The sequence below is a fragment of the Ovis canadensis genome, chromosome 1 (assembly GCF_042477335.2).
Source record: "Ovis canadensis isolate MfBH-ARS-UI-01 breed Bighorn chromosome 1, ARS-UI_OviCan_v2, whole genome shotgun sequence".
Classification (NCBI taxonomy): Eukaryota; Metazoa; Chordata; class Mammalia; order Artiodactyla; family Bovidae; genus Ovis; species Ovis canadensis.
The window spans coordinates 263358186-263380222 of NC_091245.1; the positions used below are offsets into that span (position 1 = coordinate 263358186).

Sequence of the window (22037 nt, forward strand, 5' to 3'; positions counted from 1 at the left end):
CTATGGAATGAGGTATCTGATCATTTTCCCTTCTTCCTGCCCTCTCCTCAAACTCTTGACTTGGAAGCTTTTATTAGGCAAGTAAAATGCAAGACTGCAGATACCTTTGTGCCCTGCTAGCTACTTCTCTGGGATTCTTTGCTCCTCAGCATCTCCCATGAATACATCTTTGCCACAGCACTTATTTCCTGCCCCTGCTGAAACCTTTGTGTTAGCTCTCTCTCTCTGCTCCAGCACAAAGAAAACAAACTTATTTCCGAGGAATGAAAGGCTGGACTTGAGGATGTGATGAGGCGCTCTCTGTACCGAGACCAGTGACAAAACAGTGGTGTGGGACGGCGGAGGTGCCAACAATAAAAATGCCAGCCCAGGATATTTTCTAGACAGAGTCCTTGCAAGGCAATAATGAAATTACAAGGGACTGTGAAGAACAAAAAGAAAGGACATCCCACCTGCCACCGGTCTGACTCAAATGCACCAGGAAGAATATGCAACAGCTTTAGCATCTTTTTCTTGCTCTTGGCAGAGAAGAGCGAGGTTGGGGTGTTCAAGTTGTTAAATAGAAGAGGAAAGTCAGACAATAGCTGGGGAGGTGAAAGGAAGCAACGGGGGCCAGGGCGAAAAGAAAAGGTAAATTTAGCAGAGGCAGGGGGCAGATGCTGAGAGGGATTTAGTCTTTAACACTTTTGTAGGTAAACCCTTGTGATCAAACAGGAATGATGGATGAGAAAGTGTTACTGTTGGTTTTTAAGAATGTTATATGGACAATTTCTAGTCTTCTAAATGCAGCCAGTTCAATCTGTCTCGGTGCAACAAGAACAGACAGCCTTGGTACCTCAATGACAATGCCCCTCAGGCCAGGATATGGGTTTCTGTTTTTGGTTAAAAAAAAAAGGGTGACGGTGGTTTAAAAAGTCCTTTTGGAGGCTTTCCTGGTGGTCAGTGGTAAAGAATCCATCTGCTGATACAGGAAATACAAGTTTGATCCCTGGTCTGGGAAGATCCCACATGTTGCAGAGCAGCTAAGCCCCGTGCACCACAGGTACTGAGCCTGTGCTCTAGAGCCTGGGAGCTGCAACTATTGAGCCTGTGTTCCACAACAAGAGAAGCCACTGCAATGAGAAGCCCTTGTGCCACAACCAGAGAGTAGCCTCTATTCACCACAACTAGAAAAAAGCCCATGCAACAATGAACACCCAGCACAGCCAAAAATAATTAACTAAAAACTTATTTTTTTAAAAGAAGTCCTTTTCGTATTTTAATGATGAACACTTGTGAACAGAATCCAATACAGCACACCTGATACTGAATTTCTCAATAGATTAGGCAATACAATGTTTTTGTGATGCTGTTCTCATAAATGGCACCCCCTTTCCTCCTCAGTTGCAATTAACTGCTTCCTATTTTGTGCTTACTGTCAGGTGAGAGTTTGCTCCTCGGGGTTCTGTCTCGTCACAACAAAGATTTAGAGTGACCCACATTAAAGCCCTCGGCACGTCCCAGCTCTTGGGTCTTGGACAGACCATGTTATAGCTCTTAGACAAATCAGTGTTACAGCTCTATTTTATTTAGAAAGTAGCAAGAGAATCCATCCTTGAGGCATGAGGGCATGCTGACCCAAAGACGCGAAGAGAAGAGAGTGGGGGAGCATGGCAGCGTGCAGGAGAGACACAGAGAGAGAGACCACGCTTTGGGTCCTCTTTGTATATGTTTTTCCCTCCCCCGGGCCTGCCCTATGCAAATTGGGCTAGCCAGGAGCGCTGTTTGTTCTACCTGAGGTCCTCACTCAGGTCCTCGGACCTTCCTCTGACCTTCCCTTGTTCTATTTTCTCAGGCTTTTCCCTTCCTTGTCTTTTAGCCACCTCCATTTTGGACTCCTGTTTCCTATACTAACTACCTAACAGAGCTATATCAAGAGGATGCCCTGGCTACGAGAAGACAGGTGGAAATATCCCCCGTCCCACTGATCTAACTGGTCTATGGTTAATTACACAAGAGGTCAACGTCCAGATCTATCAGCAGGGCTTGGGGATATCCCCAGACATCTTAAGGACAGAGCTTTCAGGCTTGTCTTTCAAATGCAAATTTGAAGAACACAGGGGATGCTGCATTCCCCTCACTGCACTGACACTAAAGTGCAAGCAGCCTGTATATGCATTCTACTGAAACTTGGATTTACTCAATATTCTAACAGGTAAAGAGGAGGGACACAGAGAACTCTGTCCTGTCCAGGGCTTTGTATTTGAAAGAACTCATTGTCCTCACACCACAGAGCCAGAGCCAGTAGGGCTGTTGCACAGGACCTGGAAATAGCTCCGGTGCACAGAATCTACAGAGCTGGACATTGTAATAATGGTGCTGCTGACAATGGCTCTCATTTGGCCCAAGTTATTATCATCTATTATTTTATTTTCTATTAGTTAAAGCAAAACTCTTACACCAGAATTCTGCTCCAATTTCTAATTCAGGAAAGCGTGTGTTTTCTGCCTCACAATGCTTTCCCGGGACCATAAACCCTCAATTTCCTCTTCCTAGCAATAAAACAGTTCTCATTTCCAGAGTCCATCAGACAGGTCTTTTTAAAGGAGGCTGTAATTGGTGGCATTGCTGCAGAGACTGAAAATTAAAGAGTGGTTGTTGGCAAACCCATGGGAAAGTCATTCTCTTGGTCTGCCCTACTGACAAGTTAGGATTTAGGACACTTGAAAGAGGTTGGCTTTCACCCAGTTTCTGAGTAGTAACTTTTGTATGACTTGCCTGCGAGGCCCTGACACCCTGCTCAAGGAATATCACAGGTCACAGAACCAGGCAGCCTGGGGATCTAGCCCAGAGAGGGAAAGGCATTCGTGGGGTGAGATCCCCCCAGCTAGCTGTTGGTCCCGCTGTGCAGGGGGGACGGCCGAGCCTCAGCTCACCTCTCAGCCGCTTCAGCCTCTGCTCACGCCTCCTCCTCCGAACCACCAGCAGGAGCACAAACAGCATCAGGACCCCCACCAGGATACAGGAGATGGTCACCAGCATCTTGAGCCCCTCGTTGGTTGTCAGCCCTTCATCGCTTTGGACAACTGACTTAATGAGTGGGGGGATTGTACCTGAAAACAGGGTCATGATGTTAGGTGGCTGTTAATGACGACAGTATGGCGGAGTTTTTAGGGATGATGGGTTATAAGAACCGCGCGAGTGATCCGAGGGCGTCCACGGAGATGAAGATGGAAGGAACTCTTCATCTAGGTCCTTGCTAATTTCTTTACTCACTCACTTCCCTCCTATGCTTACTCTACAGAAATGGAACTAGAGTCTGCGCAAAGGACAAAGCCCATTTCTTTGGAAGGGCCTTCACTGGTAACATGCTGGGTGTTGACACTTGAAAGCATAATATCCAGGCTGGGTGCTTTGAAAAGTCATATGCATTTACCTGGAGTTGAATGTCACCCAGGACACAATTGAGAGTGGCTGTTTGAAAAATTGCACATCAAAGAAGGAACAAAGGGTTTGGCAAGTGGACAGAAGGCAGGCTTTGGGGAGACTGTACCAGATAAACCTGCTTAAAGGCGCTGAAAATCTCTTTTCTTTGGTTATTTCATTGCTTTTTTATCATGGATGTAAGACCAAATCTACTTTTAAAAGTCTCGTTTCAGGACATTAGAACAAAATCAACTTTTCAAAGAGAAGCCATCAGGTCTCTAAAGCAAGCTATTTATTGACCCTTATAATGCCCTGAAATTCAGATTATTTAGAATTACAAGGAAACACTTAAGCAGTCTGAACTCTGAGCTGCTTTAAGCTGCCTTCTGCTGAGAGGCTGAACAAAATGGGTCCAGAGATTCAAACACAGGCATCCCCTTTTATGGAGCTTGCATTTTGGCATTCACCACTATGAAAAGATGCTCCGGTCTTGTGTATTTTCCATGTAAAACAAGGGCCAGGAAGTCAGTAATTTAGGAAAAATAATGCAAAAATAATATAATTTCCCTTTGAACAAAAAGCGTCTTTGTCCTGCATTTAGTGAGTAGAGCAGGGATACAGAACACCAGGCGCCTATGCTGTCTGCTAAGGCCAATAATATCATTCTTCCAACTTAAAAACTCCAGTTTTGGCTGGAGCCCCAGGTCTGCAAACGCTCAGAACTCAGGTAAGAGGCACAAAAGGGTGAGGGCAGGTGAGGATGTGTCTGCAAAACCAAGATGACACAGGACCAGTACAAACACCTGGCGGAGGGAATGGCAGAAGAAAGAGTCAAAAAAACCCCCCAAAACCAGAAGAATCTGAAATCTGACTAGTACAGCCAGAAAGCTAATCATCAATGTTTGTTTTCTCCCAAATGAAAAAAAAAAAATTCTTCAGGCAGAAATGACACAAGAGATATTAAAGCTATATATCCACAAAGCTTGGTTCAAAGAAATATGTAACCTTTTTCAAGGAAAATAGACATATGCATTTTTCTTTCCAGTGTAATACAATCATCTCAGATTTCAGAACATTTTACATGTAGGACGTTTTTCATGATTCTAATCTGAGATCTCGGATAAAGTGAGGATATTTCTTTTAGAAAATAACCATTTAAAGTCTGCAGAGCACTTTGTAAGTAAGAATGACAGTTTCAAATGCTGCATGTGAGAGGTTGCTAATTAAATGATTAGCTGTAAGCCTATCAACAACGTGCACCTTGAAGCTGTGCACGCTGGACCACACAGATTACAGTGAGGCTGGGTGCCAGAGCGGGATGATCGAAAGGCAATTAGTGGACATCCATCGTCTAAAGCAAGAAATATACTTTCTGCTCAAATGTGTACCCTGCTAGCAAAGGACTTTGGGGAGCCTTTAAACGCTAGGGAAAATGTCTGGTCAGCATCAAAGCCCTTTAGTTTGTCAGATCAAAGAATGAAACAGAGTTGGAGGAGAAAGCAGGTCAGATGTGCTGCTCTATGGGCTGATGCTCTGTGATGGAACCTCCTGAAGTGCAGTCATTGCTGATTGAGGCCAGGAGATTAGAGTGATGTGGCCCAGGAGGAGCAGGGCTTCTGAGAAGCCTCACTTCTGGGAGCTGGATCAGGGGCCTTGACGGTGGAGGCCCAGGCTGGTATCACCAGCCGCAGGACTCCCATATAGGCACCTTCTTGCCTTCACCCCACCCAGGCCTGCAATGCTGGGGGCAAGCCTGTGCTGTGGCTGAGGAGGAATTTGTGCAGGAAATTCCAGGGTGGATTTACAGTGTGCCAGGGTGGGAGGAACAAGCCCAGGGCTGGTCAAGACTGACCAGGACAAAATGGCTAAGGGAGGAGCGGAGTCCACATCACCTTCAGAGCATCCTCTGGTCATGTCCCAGGCTCCTTGGGTTTGTGGACTCTCTTTTCTTAGGACAGGATAACCAGTACTCCAAGGAAGTTCCTGCCAGGGCTATAATTAAGGCAAGATCCTGAATGCACACAAGCACAGGAGAGGACACCCCTTAGCCTTTCCAGTGAAGAATATAGTGGGGCTGTTTGCTCAAGCACAGACTTTCTGGGTAAGTCACCCAGCACTGTGGTCTGGCCTGGTGGGTAGACGCTGGACAGGGGCTCTGAGGGAGCTGAGCCCACAGCTCCAAATTATCTAACCAGTGGAGACTGTTTTTACAAATAAGCACAGCACCTAATTCAGCCACTGCCTTTCCCAGAGTGGACCACTGCTGCAAAGCTGCAAAAATCAGCTCAACGTGCTTCTAGTTAGGACTCTCTGAAGTTCCCTGACTGCAGAACCATCAACGTCAGACTGTCTTTAGCTTCACTGGGCTTGACATTTGTTCAACATCAATAAATGGCTCACAATACTAGTTGTAGGAAAAAAAGGAGAAAAATGTCTCTTATTTTCGGTCAACTAATCATCACGAGACACCTTGCCTGGTTTTCAGAAACCCCTTGCCAATTGCATGTTTGTGTGCGTGTGAGCCTACGAATGTGTGCATGTAAGTGCATTTGTGTGCATGCCCACTACCATCCTATGACATTATTCTATCTCTATCTGTGCCTCTGTTTCTTCTCAGAGACTAACATAAGTGCCTTCACTTATGGAAAACTGCTTTTGAACATGCAATTTAAGGGCTAAATGAGAGGAAAAAGAAAGCTGTCATGTGGTTTGGGATGGGGTGGGCGGAGGGGAGGAAGACAACAAAAGCAGTGTTAGCTCACAGTCATGACCAAGCACCAACCACGTGCAGAGAAACCTTCAGCCCGAAGAGAAGTCACTCCTGCACCCTGACTGCCTGGTGAGGGTCCCCGGGCCTCAGTCCCTCCTTCCTGGAACTCAGCCATGGGCACATGGGTACCTGGTCTAGGGAGCCCTGCGGGGAGCAGACTGGACGGCCCCCAAGCTTAAGGGGATCTGCGGGCACAGGTCACACTGCGCCGAGGATGGATGTCGAATGGGAGAGGGACAGCGAGTTTGTGCACGTGTCCCGAGATGCAAGCGGGAGGCCAGGGCCAGCTTACTGCCATCGTAGTTGAGCGTGGCGAAGTTGGTCTGTTTCTCTGCGCAGCCCGCGCTGTTGCACACCCTCATCTGTAGCTCATACCACGTGGCCTCCTGCAGGTCGTACAGGATGTAGGACTTGGAGAGGGAGGTTCGCTGGGCTGTGGTCCAGACTGTGGTCCCGAAGGGTCTGTACTCGAGTGTGAAGGAGGTGATGGGGCAGCCACCGTCATTCCAGCCGATGAGGTTGAGCCGCACACGTGTGGTATTGATGCTAGCGAAGAGCTCCTGCTCCTTCGAGAACTGGGGCTCTGCAGAAAAGGCATAGGGGCCAGGCCACAGGGTGTGTGAGTGAGGGTCACCAAGGTCATCCCGCACTGCCCTTAGACTGTTTCCCCATAGGCGAGGGGCTCAGTCCAAGTCTGGGTCACAGGCTACTTGCTACCTGTCCATTCTTTACCACGATCTTATGAACCAACAGGCTGTCCCAGCCAAAATAATCTAGGAATGAAAGGGAACATTGGGTGGGTAACGGTTATCTTTGTGAATCTTAGATTTCCCTGAAGAACAATTCTGTTCTCAGGTATGTGTTTCCTTGAGTGTTTTTGTTTGTTTGTTTGTTTGTTTGTTTTATTCGGTGGACAAAACTTAGGATGTCAGCCCAGGACATAGCCTCTCAGGTAGCTTTGAGGGATTCCTCCTCCTTGAGTAGTTTTGAAGGGACCACTGTGATGTGCTGGGCTTATGTGGCCATTCATGGACCTGACCTAAGAGAAGGCAGACTCGGATGTGGGAAGTACCCACAGCACCCTTGCTGTCCAAGCGCCTCGTACTGGAACCCAGGAACCCAACGGGTATATTTCTGCAGAAGTCAGCACTTCATCATCTGAGCCCTGGTGTGTGTTATCCAAAACTCAGCATTGCATCCAAATGACACCCTCGCCTGCTGATGTCTGGCATGCCTGTCATGTGGTCCATGCCACTGGATGAGAGTTAGTGGGAGGAAACCTGCAAAGACCCTCTCTTCACCTCCTCACCTACACTCACATGTAGCTCTGTCCCTCCCTCCCGCTGCTGTTTCCAGGCTGCATATTTCACCTCTGAACATCACTGCCCTGGGGTTCACCTCCCTGAAGGTCCACCTTTCAGAGGAAAAACCAACACACGCTGAAGGTTAACAGTCAACCCCAGTGACTTCTCACCTGGAAAGCAGAGTCTATGAGGCAATATGATGGTTATAAATAGAAGAGAGGAGGTGACAAGGGAGGAGGTCACCTTAGGAGAAGGTAAGAGGGCAAAGGTCACACTTCATGGCTACTCAGCCTGGGAACGGAGTAGCACTGTTGGCACCAAAGCCCTTGATTTTCAAATGACATTAAAAAAAATTTTATTGAAGTATAGTTAATATACAATGTTGTATTGGTTTCAAGTATAGAACAAAGTGATTCAGTTATACATATGTGTATGTTGGTGTGTGTGTGTGTGTGTGTATATATATATATATATATATATATATATATTCTTTTAAGATTCTTTTCCCTTTTAGGTCATTACAAAATAGTGAGTACAGTTCCATGTGCTCTGCGGTAGGTCCTTGTTGATGATCTATTTTATACACAATAGTGTGTATCTGTTAAATCCAAACTCCCAATTTAGTCCTCCTTTCCACCTTTCCCCTTTGGTGACCACAAGCTTGTTTTTTATGTCTGCGGACACTCTTCTTTTAAAGTGCCAATGAAATAATTAAAAAAGAGAATCAGACTATTTTATAAAGACCAGCCATCTCTTTCAGTATGCTGAAACACTGCCAGACCCATCCAGGGGTAACAACATTCAAGCTCACAGATCCATGATGTGGTCTTTTGTGACTCCAATCTGGCGTCCCCACCCAACTTTGATCTGAAAGACAGAGGATTTCTAGAAACAACAGAAGTCTTACATACCTTTGCCCAGCGTTTTTGCTTCTATGATCTCACTTATGCGCCCGGGTCCCACTCCGTTCTGTGCAGTGAGAGTGAACTTGTACCAAGTCCCACACTTCAGGTTTTCCAGGCGGTAGGAGCGTTCACTGGGGCTGATGGGAAAACTCCCCCACTGCTCACTGTTGTCCTCGGAGTACTGCAGTATATATCCTTCGGAAAACAAGAGGCAGTCACGGGAATGTTACTTGCTTTCCCTCGAATGTTTGGATTGTGTGCAGGGTGAGTTCTCAGAACTGTATATCTTCAGAAGAGAATAACTGAGCTCCAGGACACTAAATCCCAACTGGGAGAAGTGCTGGGATGACATATTGATTATGAGATATTTAGGCTACACCAGATGCTACAATGGTGGGAGTGCTGGAGATTGTAATGAAGTTAAAACCACGTTCTGCCCATTCTCTTTAAAAGGTGTAACTGGAAACCCGATCTCTAAATATCCGATCTTCAGAGCACATGAGCCCAATCCTTGGGAACAGGTGTAGCCTGAAGCTGGGCTATTTTTATATATTATATATATTACGTGCAGGCATGCTAAGCCACTTCAGTTGTGTCTGATTCTCTCTGACCCTATGGACTATAGCTCATCAGGCTCCTCTGTCCATGGAATTCTCCAGGCAAGAATACTGGAGTAGGTTGCCATGCCCTCCTCCAGGGGATTTTCCAACCCAGGGATTGAACCCAGGTCTCCTGCATTATAGACAGATTCTTTATAGTCTGAGCCACCAGTGAAGCCCCCATATATAAATATATGTTATATATTTAATATATATTAATATATATTATTTATATATAACATATTATATATCAATATATTTATATTATATATTATTTATTAAATATATATTGATATATAAATATTTTTATAATACCCTCCTGGTGGTTCAATGGAGAAGGCGATGGCACCCCACTCCAGTACTCTTGCCTGGAAAATCCCATGGACGGAGGAGCCTGGTAGGCTGCAGTCCATGGAGTCACTAAGAGTCGGACATGACTGAGCGGCTTCACTTTCACTTTTCACTTTCAGGTATTGGAGAAGGAAATGGCAACCCACTCCAGTGTTCTTGCCTAGAGAATCCCAGGGATGGAGGAGACTGGTGGGCTGCCATCTATGGGGTCACACAGAGTTGGACACGACTGAAGCGACTTAGCAGCAGCAGCAACCCACTCCAGTGTTCTTGCCTGGAGAATCCCAAGGACGGAGGAGCCTGGTGGGCTACTGTCCTGGAGACTCAGAGAGCCAGATAAGACTGAGCTACTAACACTGTCACACTTTCACATTATATATAATATATATTTGGTTTTATAGAGAACCAGAGTTTTGGAGAAGGGGTGAGCTATCAAAAGGGGTAGGACTCTCCTCAGTCAACTCTGCTCAGTCCACAATCACTGTGTCGGGCATTATCCACAGCCTGTTACTCACACCACCTCATATAACCTTGCACATTAGTAATTAACATCTCCAGAGCACTGACCAAGACACTGAGGTCCAGAGAGGTTAGGTGATCACACTTGGGTCTTACCAGCAGGATTCACATCCCACTGTCAGACTCTGAAGCCTGTGCTCCTGGGCCCCTGTGACCATGGAGACAACCCCCACCCCTGTTGCAGCCTTCATCCCTGCCACCCCATCCACCTTCCTGGGGCAAATATGTCCTGTCTGCTCTGCCCTTGTCTCCTAAGCCTTCACACCCAGACAGCCCAGGAGCCTGCTTGATGCGTGGTGTCCTTATAGCAGCATGCTGCCATCTTCTCTCCTGCCCATGGAACTCCATTTTAACACCAGTAAGAAAGCACTTCTCACCTCCGCACCACAGAGCCTGTGAACCCCAAGCTGCCAGAAGTCAGTGTTTTCCATGCGTCTCACATGAGGTCACCTGTCTCTGACTCCTCTTTCTGCGGCCATCGTCAGCACCATCTCTATTGCTTCCTCCTTCCCTGCCCTCTGGCCCCGGCAGCCTTGGGGCCCCTCCTCTTTCCTTAGCTTTGTTTTCCCCTTCCTGTTCCTGACCTGCACTCAGCACTGGACAGGTGAGTGATGGATCTGGGTCTAGCTTCCACTGTCATATCCCAACTTCACCACTCCTTGGTGCCCCATGCATCATGGGGCTTGTGCTTTCCTTCTCATGTGCTCCATCTAAACCACTTCTAGGAAGCTTTTCTAACCACTGGCCATGGGAACCCCCATGTCAATGGCTTTGGCCCCCACTGTATTTCAAGGATTTCTGGTCATCTTTGCTTGGAAACTCTTCATTACTGAAATTGGCTCCATCTCTAAGACCTTCCACTCCATGCCCTTCCTGTAATTCTTCTCCCATGAATTCACACTTCCTCTGTCCATGCGATTCTCCAGGCAAGCATACCGGAGTGGGTTGCCATCCTCTTCTCCAGGGAATCTTCCCAACCCAGGGATTGAACCTGAGTCTTCTGCACTGCAGGCAGATTCTTTACTATCTGAGCCACCACAGAAGCCCCTCCAGATCCAAGACTTTGTGTCATTTGAGCCTTGAGTCCTAGGGTTCCTCAGACTCCTCCACTGGTGCCCCATTTTTTAAAGGTTCTCCACCCAGCTTAGAACCTCTGGTAGACCATCTTAACCAGAAGCCTGGTTTCACTCACTCTGGTGAGTCCTGGCCACACTTACCCTGCCGGTCACCAGCTTTGGTAACCGTGCTTCTCCTCCCTGTGCAGCTGGCCCAGCACCTCTTGAGCAAGTCACTAACCTGTGATGACTGTGACCCCTGCAATCTGTGCCGTTTCCCTGCAGCTGGGGCCTTGTTCCTCTCGGCAATGCCTTTGCTTCCCCATTAATGACTTCCTGTGCATTTCCTTTGGCATCTGTTACAGATTTTACCCACGCTCCTCAAACCCACAAACACATCCTCTCCCCTAATCATCCAACCATTAAAAAAAAATAATATCACCTTTTTCTTCCCTACAACAGGGAAAGATCCTCCCCTTCGCCCAGTAGAACACTAATCAATATTTAACAATTGGCTCTTGAAAAAAGAAAAGCCCCTCTGGGTAGCATTTTTCATTCTGGTGGTGTGCAAATATCCCTGACCTGGCTGTGAATATTGAGGGCAAAGCTGGGAAGAGGAGCGGCAACTTGCTATCACGTGCTGAAACGAGCTGGCTCCAGACGCCACTGGCTTTGCTCTAAAATGGCTCTGTTTGTCCAGTTGTCTCTTCACCTTCCTCCTCTCTCAGAAGAAGGATGTCCTCTGCCCGCAGAAATCTATCCTCCAACCTCTCCCAGCTGCTCTAGGACCCCTTTTCTCTTTGTCACTTGCTCCTTCATCTCATGCATCTGCAGTTGCTCCTCTGGGTTGTTTCTCTCTGCTTGGTCCACCTATTGCGCAGAATGTTCTCCCAATCCTATTGAGGCTGGAATCATCAGGCTAGCTCATTCCTTCAGCTTGTGAAAGTGGACGTGTTACTCACTCATTCATGTCTGACTCTTTGTGACCCCATGGACTGTAACCTGCCAGGCTCCACTGTCCATGGGATTCTCCAGGCAGGAATACTGGTGTGGGTTGCCATTTCCTTCTCCAGGGGATCGTCCCAACCCGGGGATTGAACCCAGGTCTCCCATACTGCAGGCAGATTCTTTACCCTCTGAGCCACCAGGGAAGCCCCTTCCTTCCATTTAAATACCCTTATTCTTTTCTACTCCTGATTGCAAAAGATTTGTGGAACTAGGTCACTCCCATCTTTTAGTCCATTGTAAATCAGAACAGTCACTGTGGTTACTCAACTGAAGGAATGAGTATCTGAACAGAAGAAGCAGTGTTGACAACAAGGGGAAGAAACGCAATGTAGCCTCTTAGGGGAGAGGAACCGCATTTGTTTTTTCTTTATTTTTTGCTGTTGTTCAATTGCTGAGTCATGTCCAGCTGTCTGTGACCCCCTAGACCGAAGCACGCCAGGCTTCCCTGTCCTTCACTCTCTCCTGGAGTTTGCTCATACTCATGGTCTTTCTTGGCATGTGTTAATATTTCACTCAGATTAGATGCATGGTACTGATTCTGTGAATGGATTTCCTTGGATGAATGAGTGAGTGACAACAAATACTATAAAGATAGATGTTTGTTTTTTGGGGTGTGTGTGTAGGTAATGGAAGAATTCATTATATGATGAGTTTGAGGGAGAAATAAACTAACACATGATAATTATTTGATAAAAACGTGTCACTTATCAACTTGTGGATAATGTCAAGTAATCAACCATTGCGGGCAACCTCTTTCTTCTTACCTCTGATAGAACTGCCTCCATTGTCCCCAGGGAGCCATGAGAGGGTGATGGAAGAAGAGGTGGTTTTTGAAACTGTGAGCCGAGGCTGATCTGGTGGAACTAGAGAGGAAGCAGTTTTTAGAAAACAAGAATTAGTTGTTCACATCTTCAGCCTTCTTTAACAGTCATTTACCAAATGATTTTTTAACAGCCATTTATTAAGTAAATGTTTCAGGTTGACAAAATATGCAATTCATGTCTGTCAAAATGTCTATTTAGTTGATATCTTGGGCTAAAGAGATAGAACAGAATGATTCTATTCTTTAAAGAAATTCAACCCCATTTCTACTTGGATTTATTTCTTCATTCCCTCGCCAGTTCCTTGAGTATCTGAGTGGCTTATCATTCATTAAAACCTTCTGTGAACTTACTAAAAATACATGCATTATTTTACTCTGAATTTCAGCCATGATTCAAATGATGAAGACAAATGTCACCCACTTAGATTTTCTGTTCTCAGCTATATGAAACGGGGAGGGTAAGTGTAGCTAGTGAGAAAAAAACTGCAAAAATTTCCAGTATTTGACCCACCCTTCCAAGAGGCAACACACACACACACACACACACACACACACACACACATTCTCCACTGAAATCATAGGTGTACCACCGAGTGGCAGTACACACAATTGAACTGTCACATAAGGTTCGAAGAATACATACTTCTTATCAACGAGCCTTAGTAATATCTTGGGTTAGCTCTCTGGACAGAAATACTGAAGAAATTTGGAGTAAGGTTATCAAAATTATATAGAAAGCTTCTCATAAAATGTCCTTCTCTTTTCCTCTGAGAGAAGCCTGGTATTAACCCAAAGCCATGAAAAATAGATTCATCTCTTTACAGTTATAACACAGTGTCTATCTCTGAAAAATGCCCTGAAATTATCCCAACTTCAAGTTACTTGAAATTCCAGGTCAATTTTACATTACTGAAAAAAATAGATAGTTCTCCTTCCCTTCCCTCTCACTAAGGGCAACATTTATTTTATTTTTTATCAAGCCTTCTGTGATTTATTAATATGATAACACAAATTAATGTGATTAATTTAATGTGACAATATTGTTAACACTATATTAATTATTGATGTAATAACACATCTGTAAACGTATACACTTTGATTTTTCTACTAATAAAATATCACTGTGCATCCAAATTTGAACCCAATCAGCAGCCATTTGGGATTTTATGCATGCTTTTAATCCAACAGTCTTAAATTTGTCATGTACTTTTGGAGTATGAAGTAAAAAAATATTACATACACTGTATTAAATACATAATTAAACATGAATGCCCTATAGAGTTTTAGCTAGTGTCCTTTTAATATACATTGCATATGACTAGTGAGTTAATTAACATTCATAAAGCATCTCAATTTGGAATTATTTCTTGCTGGTATTTTTTGGGTGATGCTTATGTATGTGTGGAATAAATCATGCAATTAGCATGTTATTAGGAAGGGCTTTTTCAGCGATGCACACATAAAGACAGATGAGACTAGGTTTTCATATGAAAACATGGAAACAGTGTTAGCTCTCAGGTTATGAATGCTTTTTTTTTTTTACCTTGATTTGTTTAAATCTAGTCTCCAAAATGAACATCTATGCTTTTGTTATATGAAAGTAGCAATTAGTTCCATACAAAGGCTGATTTTTAAATTTGCTCACTTTCATTCTTTGCACATAGGCATACATACAAAAAGTAGCATTAAGAAGAACCCCCAGACGTGGTACCTTGTACTTGTAAATTTAAGATAATTTCATCCGACCCCCAGTTGTTATTGGCGATACAGCTGTAATAGCCAGAGTCCTCTGCCTTCACAGTGCGGATGACAAAGCTGCCATTGCTGAAGACGCTTCTCCGCCCATCAATCGTTACCAGGCTGGGGGTCCCGTTACTACCTCACAGGAAGAAAAAGGCGCAGATTAAAGAAATTACAATCTAAGTCAGCTGAGGTTGGGGAAAAGCATAAACACCCTCCGACACAGACAACCCATTCGGAATATTATATTAAGCAAGGACTAAACCATGATCCAACCAGTCCATTCTAAAGGAGATCAGCCCTGGGTGTTCCTTGGAAGGAATGATGCTAAAGCTGAAACTCCAGTACTTTGGCCACCTCATGCGAAGAGTTGACTCATTGGAAAAGACTCTGATGCTGGGAGGGATTGGGGGCAGGAGGAAAAGGGGACGACAGAGGATGAGATGGCTGGATGGCATCACTGACTCGATGGACGTGAGTCTGAGTGAACTCCAGGAGTTGGTGATAGACAGGGAGGCCTGATGTGCTGTGATTCATGGGGTCGCAAAGAGTTGGACACAACTGAGCGACTGAACTGAATTGAATTGACTGAAACCATGATTATATGATGAAAACAGTCACACAGCTGAGTTTGATTATTCGTACAAAATGCTGTGTTGAAGAGAAGTCTGGGTGGAGGTCTGTGTGGCTTCTGGCTCCTGACATAGGTCAATGCTTGCCATATCCCAAACGAGATTGGTTCTGTGGGAAGATACCATTTTGACCAGATCATATTGGGACAAATTAACTTTCGGGGTGGCTTGTAGATTCATGGAAAATTGCAGTTGTTAATGACTGTGGCAACAGAAATGAACTGTAGTGTGCCAAGAGGGAGATGAGCCAACCCTGGTATAAAGAGAACTCCTTGGCGATTTCTTGGCCTTGGCCACAGGGAGAGGGGATTGCCCAGTCATCTAGGGCCATCCCCACATCTGGTGGACGCCACTTAACTTGGGAGCTGGCTTATTTCCTTAACTGACATTAAAAGAGATGAGCAAGTAGTCACTGAGGAGGGCATGGCAACCCACTCCAGTGTTCTTGCCTGGAGAATCCCATGGACTGAGGAGCCTGGTAGGTTATAGTCCATGGGGCTGCAAAGAGTCAGACATGATTCAGTGACTTAGCACACATATACCAAGACTATCATTTTAATAGTTTATGTCTTTGAAGTGCCTTTGTTTGGAAATAAGGACTCTTCTCAATCTCAAATCTCAAATCTCTAGGTTCATCAGTGAATGCTCAGCCCTTTATTTATATCTTAATTTATTTCTCTGAATAAAGTACTTTAAAAAGTTACATGAATGGAACCTATTTCATCCACTTTCTCCCTTCCATCTCAGCTGTCATTATTTCAATAATTCCTACCGAGCATGGAAAACCAGGTTGTTTTTTTTTTAAATTTTTTTTAACTACAAATTTATTTATTTATTTTTTTAAAATTTTAAAATCTTTAATTCTTAGCAAAGTCCTAATGTATTCCATAAAGAAATCAAAAGGACCGTAAAGAAGGACAAGTGCTGAAGAACTGCTGCTTTTGAATTGCGGTGATGGAGAAGACCCTTGAGAGTCCCTTGGACAGCAAGGAGATCAAACCAGTTAATCCTAAAGGAAATCAGCCTGAATATTCATAGGAAAGACTGATGCTGAAGCTGAAACTCCAGTACTTTGGCCACCTGTTGTGAAGAACTGACTCATTTGAAAAGACCCTGATGCTGGGAAAGAGTGAGGGTGGGAGAAGGGGGTGACAGAGGATGGGATGGTTGGATGGCATCACCAATTCAATGGACATGAGTTTGAGCAAACTCTGGGAGACAGTGAAGGACAGGAAAGAGTGGCATGTTGCAGTCTGTGAGGTCGCAGAGTCTGACATGACTTAGGAACTGAACAACAATAACGACAATGTATTCCATTTCTTAAAGCTATTTCTCAGAGCATTTCAATTAGGGTTGGTTGGCCCATTGTCTTGGAAGGAGAAGAGATAAGTGTAAGTCTCCAGTCTCCTTGGGTATGTTCATCTCAGATATATAGGGGATTTTCATGATAAGGTACAGAAAACTTACACAGAAATTATTCAGTTGGCTAAACTATTTTCCTCGGGAGCATTGTCATGAACTTAAAGCTAAGAGTTTTAAGAGAATTGACATGATAGATCAGATCCTTTTAGTACTAAAGCTGAGATTCCTCCCCTATCACCCTCAACCAGCTTCCTCTCTATTGCAGAAGATTGGGTAGTTTTCCTGGAGCTTTCATGAGTGTAAATCTACAACGTTATACCATGAGACTCAGCACAGTGTGTCCAAAGCACTCTCCTAGACTTTTATTGAGGGCATACATTGAGTTACTGGTTACCTGTCTTTCATCCACTTTACGGCAGGAGAGGGGTCCCCAACAGCTTTACAAGGCAAGGCAATGTCTTTCATCCAGGGAGTAGTCACCGTGCCACTGAAGGTCAGGATTCGTGCGGGAGCTGGACCACCAAACAGAGCAGAAGCGCAGTGACTCTACGGATTCGTCTACAGAGGCCAAGATGACCTTCCCTAAACCAGTGACACCCCTCAAAGGTAAGCGCAGCCCTGCCAATCAATGTCACACTTCTCAGCACTAGTCCTTGTATCAGAGTGTGTCTAAGGGATTTACATTGTACGAACATATGAACTGCTGAACATCCCTACTGTGGTATTTTCTCCCCTTGTATCGATTAGACACGGTGATCCCAAATTAAATACGTGCGACTTCATAAGCCTAGCAGCTCCAAGCTGTGCTTTCTGTGAACCCAATTATTTTTCGAAGCACTTTATTAAGCAATTTATCTCACCACCCCAAACTGCACATTAAAATATACTTTTAATATCTGAGAGAAGAGACAAAACAAAACATAAAGCCCCAAGACAGGAAGAGGTAAAACTGAAACGACTTCTGTTTATCAGTTTTGTGGTACTTTCCCAGCTTTTTAATATCAGCTTGATCTTCAGCACGAACGTTAAAGGAAATAAACGTTAAGGGAAAAATTCCAGAGTGACCTCTCTCGAAGTATCACTATTTGTTTGGGACAGTGATTCAGATGCTGGAACAAAAGCTTCTCCTGGGGACATCGGGCACTGGGACAGTCCCAAAGCAGCCAAAGAACATGGGGGTGGGGGGAGGGAAAAGCCCAGGGCAGCCCTGTTTGCAGGGACCTCCTTGGATGCCGGAGGGGCCCTGTACTGACAGGTTCCTAGCATCACCTTCTTGGGTGAGACACAAAAGCTGGCAGAGGCACCAAGAGATGAATCCTCCAGAGGCAAAATGATCTGCTTAGCCTCTGCTATACCCTGGGACCCTGGTTTCTGGGATGCTCCCTCCAGAAGCTCAGTCCATCTAGAGGCAGAGGCTGTTCCAATCTGATTCTGGACTCAAAAAGATGGGACCCTTGCACCATTTTGGGTTTGAGAGTTGAGATTGACCAATGGACATGGGGGACAAGCTCCTCAGGAAAGTACTGGAATTCGAGGAAAGGTGAAGTTCCTGGAGCCAATTCAAAAGGAGTCACCCTGGTCTAGAACACAAGTCATTATGAACTAGCAGACAACTCTGACTTTTGAGCAACAACTTTTATTGTTTTGAGCACTGGAGGCCAGAGCAGAGAGCAAGGAAGTGCCAGTGGGCTCAGAGGCAGAGTCTATTTTAAGCAGCAAATGTTACAGCAAAACCCATCCACATGCTTGAAGCAACATGCAAAGGAAACTGTGGCTTTTCCTCCTGAGGGGAGTGCTTTCAGAGATGGCCCAGCGAGGAGACGTTGTCACCGTGGAACGTTTTTTCAGTAATTGAAATTTCTGATTTTCCATCATGGTAACAAAAATATCCTAGGCAGGCGGCACTGGATTTCTGACACTGGAAGGCTGGCCCTTTTCATACCTTTCAGACCACCCTTTTATATGAGGAGGAATGTTCATGCGGCAAAATGGGGGTTGATTAGGGAAACTCAGCTAGAGGTGGGGCTTTTAAGCTTTCCAGTAGCCCCCTCCCCCTGTAAAAATATACATTTTACGTTGAATTCCAGAAACTGCACATATGTTATGTGCGTGTGAATGAAAATAAGGTTCTACACATGAATGCTCACTGTGTCATGTATTCTGATATTTTCTACTTTTTTTTCGAGCCTAGTCTAGATTCCTTGACTTTATTCCATTCTGTTCATTTCAGTTCTTTAATATGTTGACTCTAACTCCTAAAATTCATTCCAGGACTTAGGAGTGCTTTTCCACCAGCATTTTGTGAAAGCACTGGCTAAAACCACTTCATCTTCAAGCCCAACACCCTCGGTTTCTAGAGTTAATGCCTGTTGGTGGCAGTTGGCATGTATAGGATCCCACTGTGAAATTCTAAGACTAAGCAAACTGGAGCAGGCAAGAGAATCATGTAGGATCTTTGGTGAAAAAATGCAGATTCCTCCTCTGGCTCTGTGATTCAGTGGATCTCAGGGGGGCTCTCCAGGAGGCTGGCTTTGAATGAGGACCTCAGGTGATTCTAATCAGACACTGTGCCTCCCCAGCATGTGCCTCCCCAGCAATCTGGATGTCCTTTCCAGTTCCTGTGGTGATCTAGCTACATGGCCTGAGCTTTGTGCTGCCCCCTGACCCTGGGCTCCCTCCCAGGACACCATTTCTCCAGGACTGGGTCTGTGGTTGCATTCTGCTCCTCCTTGTACCAAAGCCTCAGCCCTCTTCCTGAACCTAACCCTGGATTTTAGAGCAGATCTGCCAGCCTCCCTTGACCTCCCAACAATTACAACAGAAGCCGTACCTCTCTCTTTCGCCTTTGGGCAGCCCCGTCTGTCCAGCTTGGACCTTTTGACCATTATGGTTTACAGTTTGCCAGGGTCTGGGGCTCCTGGGTGGTGCCAGCCCTCTGGATGCCTGCACCACCCTAGAGGCAATCCCTAGCTCAGCTCCTTTCTGGAAAGCCCAGCTCTATCATCATCTCCAACTCTGGGTGAACCCTAGTTAAGAGTGAGAAGCTAGAATCGTGGAAGGTTTGTTTTCTCTTTCAGGCACCTGGAAGCCTTATGAGTACTAAATTTCCAATGTGGTATATTCTAGAGTCAGGAGCATCTCTGGTTGGCTTGGAATTGTGAGGTAAATACATTTGTTCATTGACGAGGGCTAATTTATGGGGACTCTGAACACTGTGCAGCAGCAATTACCAGAAGTCAAATAAGAATATTCTGTGTCTATATGTGTTTTTTAGGGCCAGTATAACATCTTAATGTGAAGATATTACATCCACTTTGTGGAACTTTTTGTTCCTAAAACAAACTTCATTTTGTTACCTAAGGTCTTTATAGCATTCTGTCAATAGCTTCCCTGGTGGCTCAGATGGTAAAGAATCTGTCTGCAATGCAGGAAATCCAGGTTCAATCTCTGGATCTAGGAGATCCCCTGGAGAAGGAAATGGTAATCCACTCCAGTATTCTGGCCTGGAGAATTCCATGGAAAGAGGATGTTGACAGGTTACAGTCCATGGGGTCACAAAGAGCTGGACACAACTGAGCAACTTTCACTTTAACATCAATTTAAGAAGAACTAATGATTTTCTTACAGCTGTCAGGTTTCAAATTTTATAGACCAAAAAATAGACATTTCTCTTTAAGAAGCATGATACCTGATTTTGAAGATGGTAGAACTTGCTTGGGAAGCAGTAATGCAGTGATTTTCACTCTAAGAGATGGATGGGGGCTCCTTTTCCTAATTTCTCCTGAGACACTGGCAATTGTTAAGCTGCTCTTCCATAGGAGGTGGTTTTCCGTGTGGCACAAAAGCCCAGTGCCAGCTAGCAGTGACCCATTTCTTGGGCTGAAATGGGTAACACGTGGTATTCTGGTTTACTTGATTTGTAGGGCATTATCAGCTTTATTTCAAAGAGAACAGAGGTATAAAGCCAGTATGACTGCAGTGGGAAATAAGGCCCTTCCTGTAGCATGCCACCCACCTTTAGCAACAGGCTCCACGGTAATGATTTCACTGCTGTTGCCTCTGCCGGCTGAGGTCACGGCCACCACCCAGACGCTATACTGACGATTCCGACTCAGGTTAGGAATTCTGTAGGAAAATGAGTCAGGAGAGGCTTCAAACTCGCTGATCACCTGTGAGAGGAGACATAAATGTTCCCACATTCAAGGAGGCAATGGCACAAGTGAATCTCCTAAAGGAACGGTTATCGACATGTTATCTGTTAGGAGAAACAAAAGCCACCTTCGTCCTTCTCTAAAAGCTGGGGCTTACAATTTCTACATAGTCTGCATGTCTCAATGCTGCAGCTTTGACAGCCACCAAGAGTTAAAAAGTGGAAGCAGTGACAGATTTTATTTTCCTGGGCTCCAAAATCACTCAAATGGTGAATGCAGCCATGAAATTCAAAGACCCTTGCTCCTTGGAAGGACAGCTATGACAAACCTAGACAGCATATTAGAAAGCAAAGATATCACTTTGCCAACAAAGGTCCATGTAGTCAAAGCTATGGTTTTTCCTGTAGGTGTGTACAGATGTGAGTTGGACCATAAAGAAGGCTGAACACCAAAGAATTAATGCTTTCAAACTGTGGTGCTGGAGAAGCCTCTTGTGTTTCCCTTGGACAGCAAGGAGCTCAAGCCTGTCAATGTTAAAGGAAATCAACCCTGAATATTCATTGGAAGGACTGATGCTGAAGCTGGAACTCCAATACTTTGGCCATCTGATGTGAAGAGTTGACTTATTGGAAAGGACTCTGATGCTGGGAAGGATTGAAGGCAAAAGGAAATTCGGGCAACAGAAGATGAGAGGATTAGACAGCATCATCGACTCAATGGACATCAGTCTCAGCAAAATCCAGGAGATGGTGAAGGACAGAGCAGCCTGGCATGCTGCAGTCCATGGGGTCGCAAAGAGTCAGACAGGACTTAGCAGCTGAACAACAACAAGGGGTAATTTAACCCTTTAAATATGGGTCATGACACATCTGTTTTCAGCTGGGATGGAATACCAAGAACAAGAGGGATCACCCTACCTGAGACAACCAAAGAACACACAAAATAGGTGGAACAACAGTTTCAAAGGCATTGCACATCAGGTGATGAAGGACAGTGATTCCTTCCCTGAGATATGGGAAATAAATGAGGTGAAGCCTACAGCTGCAGGGTTGTTACAGTTTTGTGAGCATTTTCAGGCCATGGCATTGATAAGGGAACCAAGGAGAAGACCAGCAGCTTCCCTGAGTCGAGGAGACAGAGCTGAGAGCTCAGGAGGGGGCTGGAGTACACAGGAAGAAAACTGTATACACTATGAAAACACTAAGAAAACGTAGTACACTATGAAGAAAACTTTGTGGGGAATTTTGAGAGGGTTGCTCTTGGATCTTAGCTGAGCAGATATGTGCATATGAGAAAGCTCTCTGAGGCCAAGGAAAGAACCACTGGAAAGGATTGGAGGTTCTAGTGCTCAGCTTTCCCACAAGGCTGGAAACAGTGCCTGTTCCCACCAGCCAGACAGGAAGCCCTCAGGAT

The 22037-nt window shown here is 45.1% G+C and overlaps 1 protein-coding gene across 1 annotated transcript in view; it reads right to left on the reverse strand.

The window, feature by feature from the left end:
• The window catches only part of DSCAM (DS cell adhesion molecule), a 679278-nt gene that overhangs the window by 52034 nt on the left and 605207 nt on the right, over window positions 1-22037 (reverse strand). Inside the window, exons 21-27 of the mRNA XM_069597968.1 lie at window positions 20489-20642; window positions 16868-16985; window positions 14451-14614; window positions 12681-12779; window positions 8391-8579; window positions 6468-6758; window positions 2916-3092 (exon numbers count right to left, since the gene is read on the reverse strand). Of these exons, the coding sequence (XP_069454069.1) occupies window positions 2916-3092; window positions 6468-6758; window positions 8391-8579; window positions 12681-12779; window positions 14451-14614; window positions 16868-16985; window positions 20489-20642 (1192 nt within the window). The remainder of the gene's footprint in view (window positions 1-2915; window positions 3093-6467; window positions 6759-8390; window positions 8580-12680; window positions 12780-14450; window positions 14615-16867; window positions 16986-20488; window positions 20643-22037) is intronic.